This window comes from Protopterus annectens, chromosome 8.part0 (genome assembly GCF_019279795.1).
Source record: "Protopterus annectens isolate FY-2018-M chromosome 8.part0, PAN1.0, whole genome shotgun sequence".
Taxonomy (NCBI): domain Eukaryota; kingdom Metazoa; phylum Chordata; order Ceratodontiformes; family Protopteridae; genus Protopterus; species Protopterus annectens.
This window is the reverse complement of record NC_056741.1, coordinates 789,261,122-789,278,408: the sequence shown is the minus strand read 5'-3', so window position 1 is coordinate 789,278,408 and position 17,287 is coordinate 789,261,122. Positions and strand designations below refer to the sequence as shown.

Here is a 17,287-nt window from a genome sequence, read left to right as displayed (position 1 = left end):
ACACACACACACACACACACACACACACACACACACACACACACATGCGCTCACGCACACACAGATGCACTCACACACACACACAGATGTGCGCACACACACACAGATGTGCGCACACACACACAGATGTGCGCACACAGATGTGCGCACACACACAGATGTGCGCACACACACACACACACACACACACACACACACACACACACACACACACACACACACACACAATGAAAAGAAACTGCAAACAGCTGTTAAGATACTAACAAAGGCATCTTGGGCTTGTTCTTAAAAGGTCTAGTATTACAACGTCTACATTTTAAATAAATAAAATTCAGCATACCACAGGTCAAAAATTTATACCTGTTTTCAGGATTCCTTTCATAGTTATGTGCTGTGCAGTGCCAAGATTTTCATATAAAAAACTCTTTGAATGGGCTAATTAAAACCCTAAGGCACTTTATATGGAATTTACCTGCGAAAACTTACATTTATGAGTGAGTGAGTGCTAAATGTTTTTAATGCCTACAGCAGCATTTTGTGTCTCGCAACATGTGCCATTCAGATAAGCAATCAACAACGCCATGACACAGCCAAATCTAGGCTAAACAAAGGCATAAGACTGATACTGCAGTCTACTGGAGTGAAAGCTTTGGCCCTTGAGGAAAAAAAGCAGGGCAGCATGGGCAACTAAAGGCTCCACTACCTGAGGTCAGCATGTAAGGAGATGAAAAAATAAAAGACTGAGACCTGAGTCTTACTTGTTATTTATCATACCGTTACTTTATCATCTTAAACATGAACACTTTTCTAAAATAAAACATCTGTGTACGTTTTTGAAAAAATAAAAAAAAATTAGCTTATGTTGTATACTCAGCAGCTATTTATGTTCACAGCCATGATCTATTAGATGCCGACAAACTACTTTACTTTGTTACAATTTATTTTCATTGTATAGTACTGAAGCTTTCCAGAGGCCTGCTCTGTAATCCTTGTGACTTCTGCACATTACAGGATCAGGATGGTTATATCACCCGTTACCACTTTGTCATGTGCATACCTAAAGACAGAAGTTACAAACAAATATGCAATTTGAGAATATTAGCTTGCCAACATCTAGAATTAGAGGATGCCAGTTTCTGAATGCTTTATGCTCTGATTAATTACCATCAAGCTAATAACTACAGCTGGCAGTTTTATAAATATACCTTCACTGGAAGTCTAGCTTCTAAAAGCCAAGGCCAAAGCCAAGGCCCTGGCACGGTGTTAAGCTAAATAACTGCTTACAGGTCTGTCACTATAAAACAGACAAGTGCTATGACAACAGATTTCACTTCATTAACATCTAACACTGAATCCACCACACAAAACGGGTAACTGGCCAGTTCTTATAGCCCTAAAGGTTTAGCAAAAATTATTCTGCTGTGTTTGTCAGGTGCTGTAGATCTGGCTGGAATGAAGTGAATTTCACTTTGCAGTTGCAGTGCCTTCTTCCTGGGCAGGAATCTTAATCTTCTAGCGTTTGATTACCACTTGCTCATAGGCTCCAGGCCCAACTCTGTAATCACAAAACCGTACATTAGTCTATAAACTAAATATACAAACAATTCAGTAGCGGCAGTGAACGAATAATCAACAATACAACTTGAAACAAGAAAAAAATAACAGATACTTTACTCAAATCTTTTTGTTACAATCCCCTTCTTTGTCTTAATTTGAAATGAACAGACATGAAAACAGGAGACGTAATTTACATATCAGTTTCTAAACACCTCTGTAGAGGAAATTAATAACATCTTTACCCTACAAGTTAGACAGTTAATGGACTACATTAAAAATGCAAGTGACTATCTAAGATTATCTACAATAAATACACAAATGCATGACAAAATTACAAATTAATATTAAATAAATAAATATAGGTATACATACAAAAACACTAAACAGACAAATTCGGTACCCCATACAAATAAAAACATGCATATAATCCACTCAGCTGCCACTAACCACATTACACTTTATTTATCCATCAGTAGCCTGGAGCAGAAGCCTACAGAGAAACAATACAAAGCCTGTCTTTTGCACAAGTTCTGTTTTCATTAATTAACCATCTGTGGCAATATATACACACGGGAGTAAAGTATCTATACACACACACACACACACACACACACACACACACACACACACACACACACACACACACCCCTATGACAGTTCTTATCATTCTTTTGTGATGTGTGGAAATCTAAGATACCATATAAAATACAATAACTACATCTACAACTGTCACCATTACTTTCAATACTGCTTTGGGATTTAGAGTGGATTTGTATTTTTTTCTTTCAGTATTTAGTGGATTACTTGTCTGTTTTGTTGTTTGACAATTCTTTCTAACATTAATTGATTAATATTAATGAATTAGCTAGCTAGCTACCATTTATTTAACATGATGGTCTGAATGGGCATGGGGACCCTTTTCAAATGAGGCCTGGGGAGAAAAGTTCAACCCAAAAACATACATTAAGTTTACAAAAGGTTACAGACAGAGATAGAGGTAAGAAAATCTTATAAAGAACCAATGGTTAGAGGACAAAAAGTCTTCTATCATGTTGATTACTTATAAGATCTTTAGCCATGTCTGCAAATGTACACTGTAAATGGAGACATACAGAGATGAGCAAGTAATCTTAACTTAGATCAAAAGGGAAACAAAATAAGACAGATTCAACATTGGCAGCATCTAAGCAGAGCTGCAACAATAAAGAATGTATAGTTGCAATTCCTCCTTACCCCATATAAGAGTAGCCGTTCAAATATTTTCACTGCTGCAGTAGCCTAAGCTTGCACCCTCTTTTTTGGGGGGGGGAGGATATATCAACAACCAGACTGAGGTAAATCGTCAGGATTTTACTGCACTGAAAAAGGAAGGAAGATTCATCCTAACAACCAACAATCGGTGATCACCATAAAAATCACCCAACCAACCATCGTAACAAAGCAGGTCGTTGTCCTACCTCAACTATTAAAACAGGGGTGGTGGTGGGTGGGTGCAGCTACTGCAGCAGTGAATAAATTTGAACATCTACTCTGGACTTGCACTTGTATATTCTCAAAGCTCATCTTACTAGTAAAGCCTGTCCTAGACCTAGAAAAGGCATCCAGTATGTATGCTTTGTGAATGTATAAACAGAAGACCAAGCTGCTGCCTCTAAAATACATCTAGAGTCTATCCCTTTCCAGTATGCCATTGATGAGGACAAGGCCCTGGTAGAATGTGTCAACTTTGTCTGTAACAAACTGTGGAGGGACTAGCAAAAAAAAAAAAAAAAAAAAAAAAAAACAATAGCAGAGGACAACCACTTGGATATAGTCTGTTTAGACTCAAGTTGTTCTTTCTTAGTTCCAGCATAGGCAACAAACAGCTGTTTAGAATTCCTAAAGGACTTGGTTCTGTCAAGGTAGTACATATCCATTGTATACAGATTCTGTTCACCCTTGTGTTTTGACTCAGGGAAGAAAAGTGGGAGACTGTTAGATTCAAGGTAAACCCAGAAACTACTTTAGGCATGAATGAAAAATAGAGTGTAATGCAACTCTATCCCTACGGAAAAAAAAACAGATCGGATTCACACACCATGAGAGTATGCAACTCAGATACTTGCCTTGGAGATGTCAGAGCAACAAGTAAAACAGTTTTCCAAGTAATGAACTGCAAAGTCAGTCAGACAGACCAATTCAAAGGAAGTTAAAATCAGCTTTTCAAGAACAAAACAGAGCCTAAAGATAAGTAATCAGTTTGCGAAGGGGTCGCATGTGCAACACTCCTTTCAGAAACTGTTTGACCACAAGCACAGAAGAAAGAGGGGGATCCATTAGGCAGTCAAACAGGGATGGCTGCAAGATGTACCTTATGGAAGCACATGGCAAGCCATTTTTAATTAGCTCAAACAAATATTCGATAAAAAAAAAATTTGAGAGAAAGGGATTCCCAGAAGGGGTGTTATCTGTTAACAGTGAAGCTTTTCACTGACTGTTTTTCCTCTGGTGCCAAAGAAATGTTTCTACTTGAGGTGGCAGGAAAATACTGGAGATTTATCTCACTCTGGCTGCTGATAAATGTCCTTCAAAAATGGTGTAGCCTATAAGCAGCCAGAGTGGGTGAGAGGCGGGGTTAGAACTTGGGCAAGCTGGACAGGTGCTATATCCTTGAAAGGACTCTACCCACAGTCTACTGCAGCAGCGAGAATGAAGAACATGTAAATTATGTGCAGTGTATATTCTACAGACATGGCTAAAGGTCTTATATATACTCAACAAGAGAGAAAAGAGTAAGATATGTATTAACAATCAACAGCAAATAAGCAGAGCTACTACAGTATAGGGTACATTACTTCATTTGTCTTCTAGGGTTAGACCTATACACAGTAATCATACAGGAGTGGCTTGGCTGCTATAGGTACAGTAAATGAAATGGTAGGGGAGTTTGAATGTACAGTAGAATGGTGTTAAATAGATGTAGGGATACTGAGTTGCAAGACAGAAAAGTAGTTTGTAAAGTACAATAGAGTGACAGTAAGTAGATACAGGGACATGGAGTTAAAAAGTAGAAGAGCATATCAAAGTAGGCTGGATAAGGTATGTCCGAGAGGTTTATGGGTGAAGTAAAAAGCTATGGCAGAAGTGGCTACTGGGGGGTTGTAAGTAAAAAGTAGGTAGCTAGAATAGGGTAGATAAAAGATGTCAATAAGAATTTTGTGAAGATGGACACTTGTGGCATTTGGAGTATGAGGTTAAGTGGGTATTAAGGAAAAAGAAGTTATGCACTCACCATAAAGTTCCATCTGTGTTGTCGATCTTCATTCTTTATTCACAAATGGGGGTTCGGATCTCATCTGTCTGATCAGACTTGGCCAGTGCTACAGCTCTCAGCCAACAGATCTCTCAAGCTTCTCCCTTACACACAACACATGCTGCCAACTACCTCAGATCTTGTTTGCTGGTATACAGCATGGAAGGACAGGGAGAAATATGGGGAGCCATATCCAGAGTCATATAAACATGTAAATGTACCTATTCAGAGACCACATAACTGCTTGTTCCTCCAGAAGTCATGGATGGGGTTAGGCGGGAGGGGAGGGGAGGAAAGAATGAAGATAGACAACACAGATAGAATGTTATGGTGAGTACATAACTTCTTTATCTGATGTTGTCAATCGTCATTCTATCCTCACAAATGGCACAGCATCCCTAGCTACTTGAATCCTGGGCAGACTCAAGGAAGGATATTCCTGAACACCATAGAACTAAATGATGTCATACCTCTGGAGACCACATCCAATTTGTAATGAGTAATAAAATTATGAGGGCTAGTCCAAGTTGCTGCTGCACAATTGTCATCTACATATATTACACAATGAAAAATTGTGGAAGTAGTCACAGATCTAGTGGAATGTGCTTTCAATGGATGTGTAAAAGAAATGCCTAATTTAGTACAGAAAAGAGATGCAATTTGTCAACCACTTTGATGGAGTAAATTTGGAAATCAATTTTCCCAATTTGGTCCAGACAAAGAAACAAACAGTCTGCTTTCCTGATTTTTTCTGTTCTATGCAGACAGAAATGCTAGTGTCTATGAACATCCAGTAAATGTAAGATATATTCTCCTTTGTTGGTAAATTTAAGAAAAAATACTGCCAAATTGATAGAACTATTAATGTTGGATTCTGACACCACTCTTTCTTTGTGAAAAAGACAAGTAAGGATGTATAGAAGATCATGCTTGAATCTCAGAAATTCTTCTTGCGGAAGTGATGGCGACCAAGAAAATGGTCTTCCACGGGAGAAATTTAAGGTCACATGTAGCGGCTAATTCAAAGGGAGGATTTGTGAGAGACTGCAGCATTCAATTTAGGTCCCATGGAGGTGTAGGATCTTTAAAAGGAGTGTCCCTTTTAAGAAGGCCTTGCTCAAATTGTGAGAATCTATGGGTGCTTCATTCAATCCTGTATGGTAATTTGACATTGCTGCTAACTGTACCCTAATAGTTGAGGTACTACCACTGTTCTGAGAAAGGTCAGCAACCAAGTCTAAGATGTGATAAATAGAGGCTGAAAGGGGGTCATGTTTATGCTGCTGAGTCCAAACGGCGAACATTTTCCATTTACTAAAATATGTTTTCCTTGTCAAGGGTTTATGGGAAGATAGAATTATACATTGGACAGGTGATGAGAGCATATATTGTCTGGCTGCTATGGGAACTGGAGATAACAAGCAGTCAGCTTGAGGTTTGGTATATCCAAGTGTGAAATGCCCGTCGGGTAAGACAGGAGGACCAAAGTTGGATCTAGGTTCCATGGTGCTTGAACCAGGTGAGGCCACAGGAAGGGAAAAATAGAAGTTATGTACTCACCATAATGTTCCATCTGAGTAGGTGTATTCATTTGTCTGCAACCTGTGGGTTATGGATCCGATATCGGATCCGAACCGGCATGGTTTTCCAGCTATGGATCCGAGCTCTCAGCTCCTCCCCTCACCCATAATGCCCTGCTCTCCCTACATGACCTCAGATCGAGTTTGCCAACAGCATGAACACCCTGAAAAGGGTAACACATAATATGCAGGAAACTGAAAAGGCCAGGGGGATAGGAGGGCGGGATGGTTGCAGACAAATGAATACACCTACTCAGATGGAACGTTATGGTGAGTACATAACTTCTAAATCTGAAGTAGGAGATTCATTTGTCTGCAACCTGTGGGACAGAGTCCCCAGCTACCTGAATCTTGGGCGGCCATCATGGGAGGATATTCCGGAGCACCGCGGAGCCAAAGGATGCTCTACCCCTAGATGTAATATCCAACTTGTAGTGGGAAATAAAGGTATGAGATGAAGCCCAAGTGGCTGCTGAACAAATATCATCCAGAGGAATCCTAGACTTAAAGGCCACCGAGGTAGAGACTGACCGGGTTGAATGGGCATGTACACCCTCCGGTGCGGGCCTTCCAGAAGCTTGATAAGCCAATAAGATGCACTGCGAAATCCAGCGTGATAATGAGACTTTAGAGATTGGCTTGCCCAAATTAAATTTAGCAAAGGAAATAAACAACTGGTCAGATTGCCTATGACCAGCTGTCCTGTTTAGATAAAATCTAAGTTGCCTGTGAACATCTAAGGAATGAAGCTTGTATTCACCCTTGTTTTGATATTTAGGAAAGAAAACAGGGAGGTTAATGGATTGATTAATATTTGCTTCAGAAGCTACCTTAGGAAGAAAAGACGGGTTGGTCCTGAGGTATACACGGTCCTGATGAAAGACCAAGTAAGGAGGCTTGGCTGATAAGACTTGAAGTTCTGAAACTCTCTTGGCCGAGGTAATGGCTACTAAAAAGGCCGTCTTGAAAGATAAAAATGTCAGATCTACCGTGGCCGCCGGTTCGAAGGGGGGAGCGGTCAAGGCCTGAAGGACCAAAGAAAGGTCCCAAGGAGGAACCACTTGCTTTACAGGGGGCCTGAGAAGAAAAGTACCTTTTAGGAAAATCTTACACAATTTGGCAGACATCAGTGGACTGGAGTCATGACCAATATGATAATGAGAAATTGCCGCAAGTTGTACTTTGACCGTGGAACTGCTGGCACCATCGTCAAAAAGAGTGGTTAAGAAGTCAAGCACCAGAGGAAGGGGAACTGTGAAGGGGTTTAGACCTTGCCGCTCCGCCCACAAGGAGAACCGTTTCCACTTGCTGCGGTAAACTTTCCTGGTGGATGGTTTATGAGCCGCCACCAGGATGGCCTTAACTGGGGACGCAATACCGGGAGTCCTGATCAGGAGTGGAACTGGAGCAGCCAAGCAGTCAGCTTCAGGTTGTCCAGATTTGGGGTTGATAGATGGGATGGGTGAGATATCAGATCCGGAATGGGATCTAGAATCCAAGGAGGATTCACTGAGTGAGACCTTAGGAAAGGGAACCAGATCTGCCGAGGCCAAAATGGGGCAATGAGAATCATTCTGCACCCCAACCGAGAGGCTTTCTGAAGAACTTGGAGCATCAGAGGCAAGGGGGGTAAGCATAAAGAAGACCGGGTGGCCAAGCATGCACCAGAGCGTCTCTTGGGGTACCTCCGGGAGGAGGTATTAGAGCGAAAAAACTGTCACACTTGGTGTTTGAGGGAGACGCAAAAAGATCGCAACAAGGAGTTCCCCACCATGCGAAGATGCGTTCCGCTACCTGAGTATTGAGAGACCACTCGTAAGGGGTGAGAATGGTGCGACTGAGTTTGTCCGCAAGGATGTTGGACCGACCCGGAATATGCGTTGCTATGAGAAAGCGGTTGGTGGAGATTGCCCATTCCCACACTCTCATGGCTTGTCGACAAAGAGGGTAAGACCTGGTTCCTCCTTGCTTGTTGATATACCAGATGACAGACATGTTGTCCGACTGAATCGCAATTGTTCCCAAGGGAAGAAAGGCCTGAAGTGCTAGCAACGCTAAGAGCACTGCTCTCATCTCTAGAACGTTGATATGCAGTAAGGTCTCTGAATCGTTCCACGTGCCTTGGACCGTCCGGCCTGCAAAATGCCCCCCCCACCTGAGGCGGGAGGCGTCCGTGGTCACCGTGGCGAGAGGGGGAGAAGCACAAAAGGGGTGGCCTCCGTGGAGTTCCGGAGAGTGTAGCCACCACAGGAGGGACCGCTTGCAAGCCTTGCTGATCTTAATGGGATGATGCATAGGAAGAGCAAGATACGACCACTGAACTAGGAGTGTCCATTGAAGGATGCGCATATTGAACCTGGCGAGAGGAAGAAGCGCTATCGCTGCCGCCATGGACCCTAGAGCCCTCAGGACCAACTCCACCGGAACTGAGCTGGAGTGGAGAATGGCCCGCACCTAGAGCTGCAGATTCTGAATTATGTCCGCAGTGAGGAAGGCTCTTAATCATCTCGTGTCTAACCTGGCACCTATAAAATCTATGAACTGGGTGGGTGCTAGGTTGGATTTCTCTGTATTTATTGTGATGCCCAGACGGGGAGCAAGATGGAGAAAGGAGTCTCGCGCCAATAATAGTAGATGCCTTGTTGGGGCGGTGAGAAGCCAGTCGTCCAGGTAAGGAAAGACCTGCACCCCCTGAAGCCTCAGGTGGGCCGCTACCACTGCTAATACTTTGGTGAACACCCTGGGGGCTGTGGTGAGACCAAAGGGAAGGACCCGGAATTGGTAGTGACTGGCTCCCAGCCGGAAGCGGAGAAACCTCCTGGAGCGCCTGTCCATTAGTATATGGTAGTACGCATCCTTGAGGTCTATGGAGCACATCCAGTGATTTTCTCCCAGAAGGGGGAGAATAGACTGCAACGTAACCATTCGGAATTTCTCCTTGGGAACTGCCAGGTTCAAGAGTGAAAGGTCTAAAATTGGTCTTAGATCCCCCGTCTTTTTTGGCACTAAAAAGAACCTGGAGTAGAACCCTGATCCGATCTGGTCTGGGGGGACGGGCTGGATGGCTCTTTTCTTTAGCAGATGGCCAATTTCTGCCAAAGCGGCCTCCCACTGACCGGGTGGAACGTCGGGGAGGGACTTCAATTTTGGCATGTGACGAAATGGGTATCCTCTGGATATGATCTGGAGGACCCAGCGGTCTGATGTTATGGACTCCCATGCCGCTAGGTGCTCCGAAAAACATCCCCCGACTGCCTCCAGAGTGGAGCAGCGTGGCAACCCTTCAGGGCTGCTGCGCGGGCCGTTCAGAGAAGGGTTCTCTGGACCCGAAGTTCCTGGGAGCCCCTCTGCCCCTGGGGCGGCGTCCTCCCTGTCCTCCTCTGCCACGGAAGGACTGGTTGTCCGGAGCGGGTTGGGATTGCTGCGACTTCCGGAACCACATCTTCTTCTGGCCCTTTTGGTTCCTAGAATAGGGCCTCTGGGGCACAGAGAAGCGGATTCCGACGGCAGACAGCGCCTTCCCGTCCTTTTCGCTCTGGGTCAAGGTATCACGAACAGTTTTGCCAAAGAGGGCAGAACCATCGAAGGGGGCATTCGCAAATGACGCCTTGAAGGGCTCCGTGAAATCGCAATGACGGAGCCAGGCCTGACGTCTGGTAACTAGGCCTGCCCCTGCGGCTCTAGCGGCACCTTCCGTAGCATGGGACAGTAACCGCATAGAGGTATTAGTGACGGACCTGAGAGTGGCCATACGGGTGGAGTGCAACACTTTGTCCTCCTCCGACATGGACTCTGGGGGGGATGCAGCGTATTCTTTTCTAAGATCGCTGCATCCTAATCACATGTGCCAGGTAGTTCAGCGCCCTTACTGAGAAGGTCGCTGAACTAAACATCCGCTTCCCCAAGCGGTCCATCATCCGAGACTCCTTGCTCGGGGGATGGACTGAGGGACTCTCCTGAGCAAGTTCCCTCTTGGTGGCAGCCACCATCAACATGGCATCTACCGGAGGCCCCTTACTCCAATGGGCATGGTCAGCCGGGGGGCTGAGCATACGGTCGGGCCTTTTTGGGATTGGCTCCACAGTGTCCGGTTCCTTCCACGCCCTGGTGGTAATGAGGTCCACCAGGGGGTCGGCGGGAGGGGACACCCAAGAGGTAGACGGGCCCGCTTCAAATGCCTCCAAGAACACGGACTCGTCCGAGGAAGACTTGGGGGCAGACCACCCCCCCCTTATGAGGAGCATTTCCATGATGTCTCCAAATGAGACATCCTCAGGGGGTGATCTTGGGGAGCCTTCCCCTTCCTCCAAGTCCGTGTCTTCTGTGAGAGACTCGGGGGAGTCTATGTGCCTCCTTTTGCACGTATGCTTGCGGGGGGTATCCTCCGGGGGGCTGTCAGAGGACTCCTCGCAAACAGTGACCTGTTCCAAAGGAACAACTTGGGGCAAAGGAGCGGGCTGTCCCAATGGCCGGATGGTGGAAGCCTGGTCCAGTGCAGATGGAGGGCGGGACGGAGCCGAAGCAAGTGCCGGGGGTCCGGAAACCCTCAACAGGGCCCTCTCCACTACATCAAAAGCCAAGGGGGAGCCGACCTCGACCAAAGGATCTGACAATCGGCTCCCCCTGGGATCCGAGGAGTGGATCGGAGCCGGCGCCGAAGCACTCGGATCCGAGGGGATAGTGCGCTCAGACACAGATGGCGCCGAAGGAGCACTGATCCCCCCGGATCCGAAGCTCGGATCCAGGCTCCGAGGTCGGATCCGAAGCACTCGAGGGCAGGGTCGGATACGAAGTACCGAGTACTATCGGCGCCGACCCACCCCCGGCTCTGAAGCTGCTCGGCTCCAACTGCTCCGAACCCGGGTAGCGGGTCGGAGAAGGAGCTATATGTTTAAAGAAAGGGGTCGAGCTCCCCCCCAGAGGGGGGGAGGCAAGAGCACTCCCATCTGCATCTGGGCCTGGATGAACCTTATCATCCGGTCCAGATCAGCGTCCGATAAACTATAAGTCGATCTCGACGAGGCTACCGAGGTAGGCCTTGAGTGCCTCCTGGATAGCCTAGATGGAGATCGGGTCTCCTCCTCCTCAGGTCCCGGTGAAAAGCACACGGGTGACCGGAGCCGAGGAGGGGGAGAACCAGCAGACAAGGAGGCCGGAGGAGAAGCCCGCTTGGCAGGCGGGGCCGACACAGAGGTCTCGGCCCGCCGCTTATGGTGCTTCTCCCTCCGGTCCTTCTTTCTAGCTTCCCTCTCCTCCAAACCACTACAGGGAGGTTGAGTCCCAGGAGGAGGAGGGGGAGCCAGAGAGGAGGGAACCGTAGACACGGTACCCCCCGAAGGAGCGGAGGTCGGAGCCAAGTCCGGGGGCAAAAGTCCCGCCAGGACCAGCTTAGACCTCCGCTCCTTCAATGCCCTGGGGTTGAACCCTGCACAAATGGAACATCCAGAAGTGAGGTGTTCAACCCCAAGGCATCGAACGCACCGAGTGTGGCCATCAGCAGGGGAAAGCTTATGGCCCACTCGGAGCACTTCGAAAAAATAGCCTTAGGTTGTTCAGACATCCTAAGAGCCTAGATATTACTTAAACTAATGTAAAAAAAGTAAAAGTAAACTAGTCACACAACACAGGCCCAAACACACACTATGCTACCAGCGAGGGGAGGGAAACTAATTATAAAAGATTAATACAACTAAACAACTTTAACTACCAAAAAGGGGTACCTAAACTTTCACACAAAACTGTCAAAAAAAATTAATTTTTAGCACTAGAAAATCTTAAGAAAACCACTTGGCTGTAGAGCTCAAGAAAACCAATCTGGTCACCAGCGCGGCAAACTAGATCTGGGGTCATGTAGGGAGAGCAGGGCATTATGGGTGAGGGGAGGAGCTGAGAGCTCGGATCCATAGCTGGAAAACCATGCCGGTTCGGATCCGATATCGGATCCATAACCCACAGGTTGCAGACAAATGAATCTCCTACTTCTGATCAGATTTTTCAAGGCCAACAGGGGGCAATGAGGATCACTGTGCTCTCTGACCAGGCAGCTTTCAGATGAAATTTTGGAATCAATGGGGTTGGGTGGGAATGCATAAAGGAGACTGGGAGGCCAATCATGAAGTAAAGCATCCCTTGGTGACTGTCTCAGTGGGGGAATCAGGGCAAAGTAGTTGCTGCAGGCAAAAAGATCACAGCATGGCTGGCCTCATCGAAGGAAAATCTTGTCCGCCACCTTCTCATTGAAGGAACACTTGTGTGGAAGTAGTATGCACCTGCTCAGTTTGTCTGCAGTCACGTTGGATCTCCCTGGAATAGGAGTCGCTAAATGAAAGCATTCTGAAGAGATCATCAGATCATCCACTGCCAGACCCTGAGCTTTCTCGACACAATGGGTAAATCTGGTCCCCCCCATTTGTTGATGTACCAGACGACTGACATGTTGTCCATTTGAATCACAACTGTCCCAGAGGGAAGAACATCTTGAAATACTTGCAATGCTAACAGCACTGCTCTCATATGTAGAGCATTTATATACAAATTGACCATGTCAGGGGACCAAGTACCCTGGACTGTCTTACCCATATAATGTTCCCCCATCCTATCTGGGAAGCATCCATAGTCACTATGGCCTTGGGCTGTTGTGGGGGGATGAACGGATGGCCATGGAGCAGTTGATGGGACTGGATACACCAATAAAAATCTCTTCTGCAAGTGTTGGTAATTTTTATCTGATATGACATTGTCTGATAAAAGACTGACCACTTGGTGGACAGTATCCACTGAAGGATCCACATGTAAACCTGGCCAATGGAACTAAGGTTGCTGCAGCCATGAGTTCAGAGGACTGTGCAGGCTGAGACTGATGTATTGTTTACAACTTTCTTGACCTGTGACCTTATACTTGGAACTTGGTGAGGTGGAAAGGAAGCAATGGCCGTGTTTGTGTTCAGCAGTACTCCAATAAATTCCAGTGCCTGAGTTGGTTGGAGCTGCAATTTGTTGTAGTTTACGGTTATTCCTAGGATAGCACATGTGTGGAGAACCTGATTTCTTGACTGCATGAGATGATACCTGGTCAGAGCTGTAATGAGCCAGTCACCCATGTAGGGAAACACTTGGAATCCCTGCGGTCTGAGGTTTGCTGCTACTACTGCCATGCATTTGGTAAACACCCTGGGGGCTGTAGCGAGTCCAAAGGGCAGTACTCTGAATTGATAAAGACAGTCTCCCAGATGGAAGCATAGGTACTTCAAGGACTGCCTGTTTATCTTTATGTGATAGTAGGCATCCTGGAGATCTATTGAGCACATCCAGTCATCCTTGCCCAGAAAGGGAAGAATGAACTGAACCGTGACCATCTGGTACTTGGTTCGTAGAACAGATTTGTTTAGATTTATGAGATCCAAAACTAGTCTCCAGTCCCATGTCTTTTTTGACACTAAAAAGAACCTTAAGTTCTGGATCCTATCTGGTCTGGTGGAACCTCTTGGATGACTTTTTTCCTAGCAGCTTTCAAATCTGAATTGCTGCTTGAGCCCTCTGACTGGGTGGAACATCAAGGATTTTCCTGGGAATTAAGGGCGGAAGGGAAAATGGTATTATATAACCTCTGGATATAATCCTCTTAATTCTAGTCAAGCTCTCTCGTGCAGGGACAATCTTCTCTCGACTATCTCCAAAGGCAGACAGTCGGGCCTCCATTCAGGAGAACTGACAGGGTTTATCAAAGAAAGATTCTAGTGAACAAGGGTTTTCTGGGCCACCTCTGCCAGGAGGGCAATGACATCCATTGGAGTTCCCCCCTCTGCCTCTGGGGGCACTTCCTCCACATGTGTCATGGAATGGATCTTAGGATTGTTTGAATTACATTTTCTGGCCACTCCGTTGATTCCCAGAGAAGGATTTCTGGAGGAGCCAAAACACGTATGCCCATGGCAGACAAGATTTTACCATCTTTCTCACACTTCAAGAGAGTTTCTTTCACTTTAGGACCAAAAAGCGTTGTTCCCTCAAAGGAAGCATTGATGAAACTGGACTTGAATGGCTTTGCAAAGTCTCATAAGCGCATCCAGGCATGTCTCTTCAAGGAAATGCCTGAATTCACAGCTCTTGAGGTTCCTTCCACTATGCTGGAAATTAACCTTGTGGAACTATTGGAAAGGTACAGTCGTGGGCACATACCATAAATGTAGATGTTAGAGTGTATTCGCTGTTTAGTCATAACACTTGGGTTAACTGCCTGCGGGTAGCCCTCAGTCGTCCCGAATACCAGAGACTTAGTATTTCTGCGTTGGATGCTGTCGCTCCAGGACTGACGTCAGGTCATCAGGGGTATAAAAACAGGCAGCCGGCTCCATTACATCAGTTTTTCTTAAGTTATGGTGGGGAAAACACCACCAGTAAAAAGTAAATACCAATACCCCTGAAAGGGGTGAGTAATAGCCATAGAGAGGAGAGAGAAACCAGGGGGCTGGAGGGAGGGAAACCAGGACTGCAACAGTGAATACACTTGAACATCTACATTTATGGTAAGTGTACACAACTGCACTATGTTCTTCGTGTTTCACTGTTGCAGTCATCACACTTGGGTGGATTCCCAAAGCTGAAGAAGGGTGGAGGCAGTCAAGAAGAGTTAGGGCTGGCTAGTATGCCTTGCAGGACTGCTGTTGCAAAAAGTGCCCTGGATTTGGAAAAGATAGGCAGGTGGTAATGCTTGGTGAAGGTGTGTACTGAACTCCAGGTAGCAGCTTCCAGGATGTCCCTGGTACGGACTCCCCTGAGAAATGCTGTAGAGGTAGATGTTGCCCTAGTGGAATGTGCTCGGACCCCCTGAGGGGATGGTTTCCCATGGTGCTTGCAGCAGAAATGGATGCAGTGTGCTATCCTTTTTGAAACTGTTTTGAAATGGCCTTACCCTCTGCCCCTGTTGCAAAGTGGACTAGTAACTGGTCAGATTTTCTGAAGGGCTTAGTCCTATCAAGGTAGAATCTGAGCCGTCTGTGTGCATCCAAGGAGTGCAGGATCCTTTCCCCTTTACTTTGAGGATTAGGGAAGAAAGTTGGCAAACGGATGGATTGGTTGAGAGCCACAAAGAACACCACTTTAGGCATGAAGGAAGAGTTAGTCCTGAGGTAAACCCTGTCAGCATGGAAAATAATGAAGGGTCCCACAGCCATAACTGCTTGTAGCTCAGACACTCTTCTAGCTGAAGTGATGGCCAGAAGCAAGGCTGTTTTCCACGAGAGGAATTTTAAGTCTGTTGATGCAGCAGGTTCAAAGGGGGGGGGGGGGGAGTGAGCTTTTCCAGTACAAAGTTAAGGTCCCAAGCAGGGGTGGGTGCTCTCCTTGCTGGCCTTAAGTTGTTTGCCCCTCTCAGGAACTGTTTGATAAGAGGGTGCGAGAAGAGAGGTGGCTCAGTGTTGTGATGAGCCAAAATGGCTGAGGCATGTATCTTAATGGAGGAGAAGGACAGGCCTTTGTGGAGTAGATCTGCTAAGTAATCCAGGATTAGAGGCAGGGAGGTCAGAGTCGAGTCCTCTCCTTTAGACAGAATCCAGGAGCAGAATATTTTCCACTTATCAGCATAGGATTTTCTTGTACTGGGTCTTCTGGCTTCAAGAATGACTTCCAGCACCTGCTTGCTTAGGGTTGTTGGGGGAGAATTCAAGGAATAAGCCACGCTGCAAGATTTAAGGTTTGCAGTTGTGGATGCAAAATCTGTCCCTCCTGCAGAGAGAGCAGGATTGGGTTCTGGTGTAGGTGCCAGGGTGGCACCGGTGACAGGCTGCGAAGGAGTGGGTACCAGTGCTGGTGTGGCCAGTCCGGGAAATCAGAATTGTCCTTGGTCTGTTCTGTCTTGAGTAATACTCTTGAGAGAAGGGGCAGAGGGGGAAAGGCATAGATTGAGAGATTTACCCACTGAAAAGATAGGGCATCCACATTCCAGGCCCTGTTGTGAGGATTAAACTTAAAAACGTAGACTGATAAAAATTGAAATAACAACTCGCCACGAGTACTAGAGAAGGTTTAATGGACATCCACAAAAAACTTAGCGCTTTCACCCGTTCACATACGGGTTTCATCAGAGTTTACTTGATTGTAAAAACAGCTGATTTATATACTCTTAACAATTAACAATTAAATTAGATTAGATTGTATTCAATTCCAATTAAAGCAGCCTGTAATTTTAAAAAATCCAAATAAATCTAGTTGCACAAGAATACAATAATAATACAAAAAACAACTTATGAAAACATATACAATAAAAATGAAAATAGTAAACAGTAAAGTACTACATATAACTAACTATGTTACGTTGTTGTAAAATTCCTATTCTATTGTTCCTATTATTAAAATTTAATCTATTAAGAGTTCCTGCTATTAATATAGAGTTAGAAAATTTTATAATTAATTCAAATAGTTTATATAAAATAAATATAAATATAAATATTAACATACATATATAAATATTGATATTATATTATGACTAAAAAAACCATTTGAAAAATGAATTGTTACGTAAAAAATAAATATGTATAAAAATGTATATTGAATTACTGTTGTGAGGATTCCTTGTGCAGAATTTGCTGAGCTGGTGGTTGCACGGGGAGGCAAAGAAATCCACAGCTGTGGTCCCCCATTTCTGAATCAGAAGGTTGAAGGTGCTGGGCTCCAAATGCCACTTGTGTGGGTCTAAGAGATTTCTGCTTAAGTCGTCTGCCAGTGAGTTTTGTTTGCCTGGCAGGAATTGAGCTTGCAGATGGACTTGCATGTCCAAGACAGTGTGCCACAGGGCCATGGCTAAACTGCAGAGTGGGTAGGAGTGGGTTCCCCCCTGCTTGTTGATATACCACATAACTGT

General features: G+C 45.5%; 1 protein-coding gene across 1 annotated transcript in view; it reads right to left on the bottom strand.

Moving 5' to 3' along the window:
* Positions 1-183: 183 nt before the first annotated feature.
* FAM102B (family with sequence similarity 102 member B) overlaps positions 184-17,287 on the bottom strand; it is a 478,587-nt gene continuing 461,483 nt past the window's right edge. Inside the window, exon 11 of the mRNA XM_044080258.1 lies at positions 184-1,555. Within this exon, the coding sequence (XP_043936193.1) occupies positions 1,513-1,555 (43 nt within the window). The 3' untranslated portion in view covers positions 184-1,512. The remainder of the gene's footprint in view (positions 1,556-17,287) is intronic.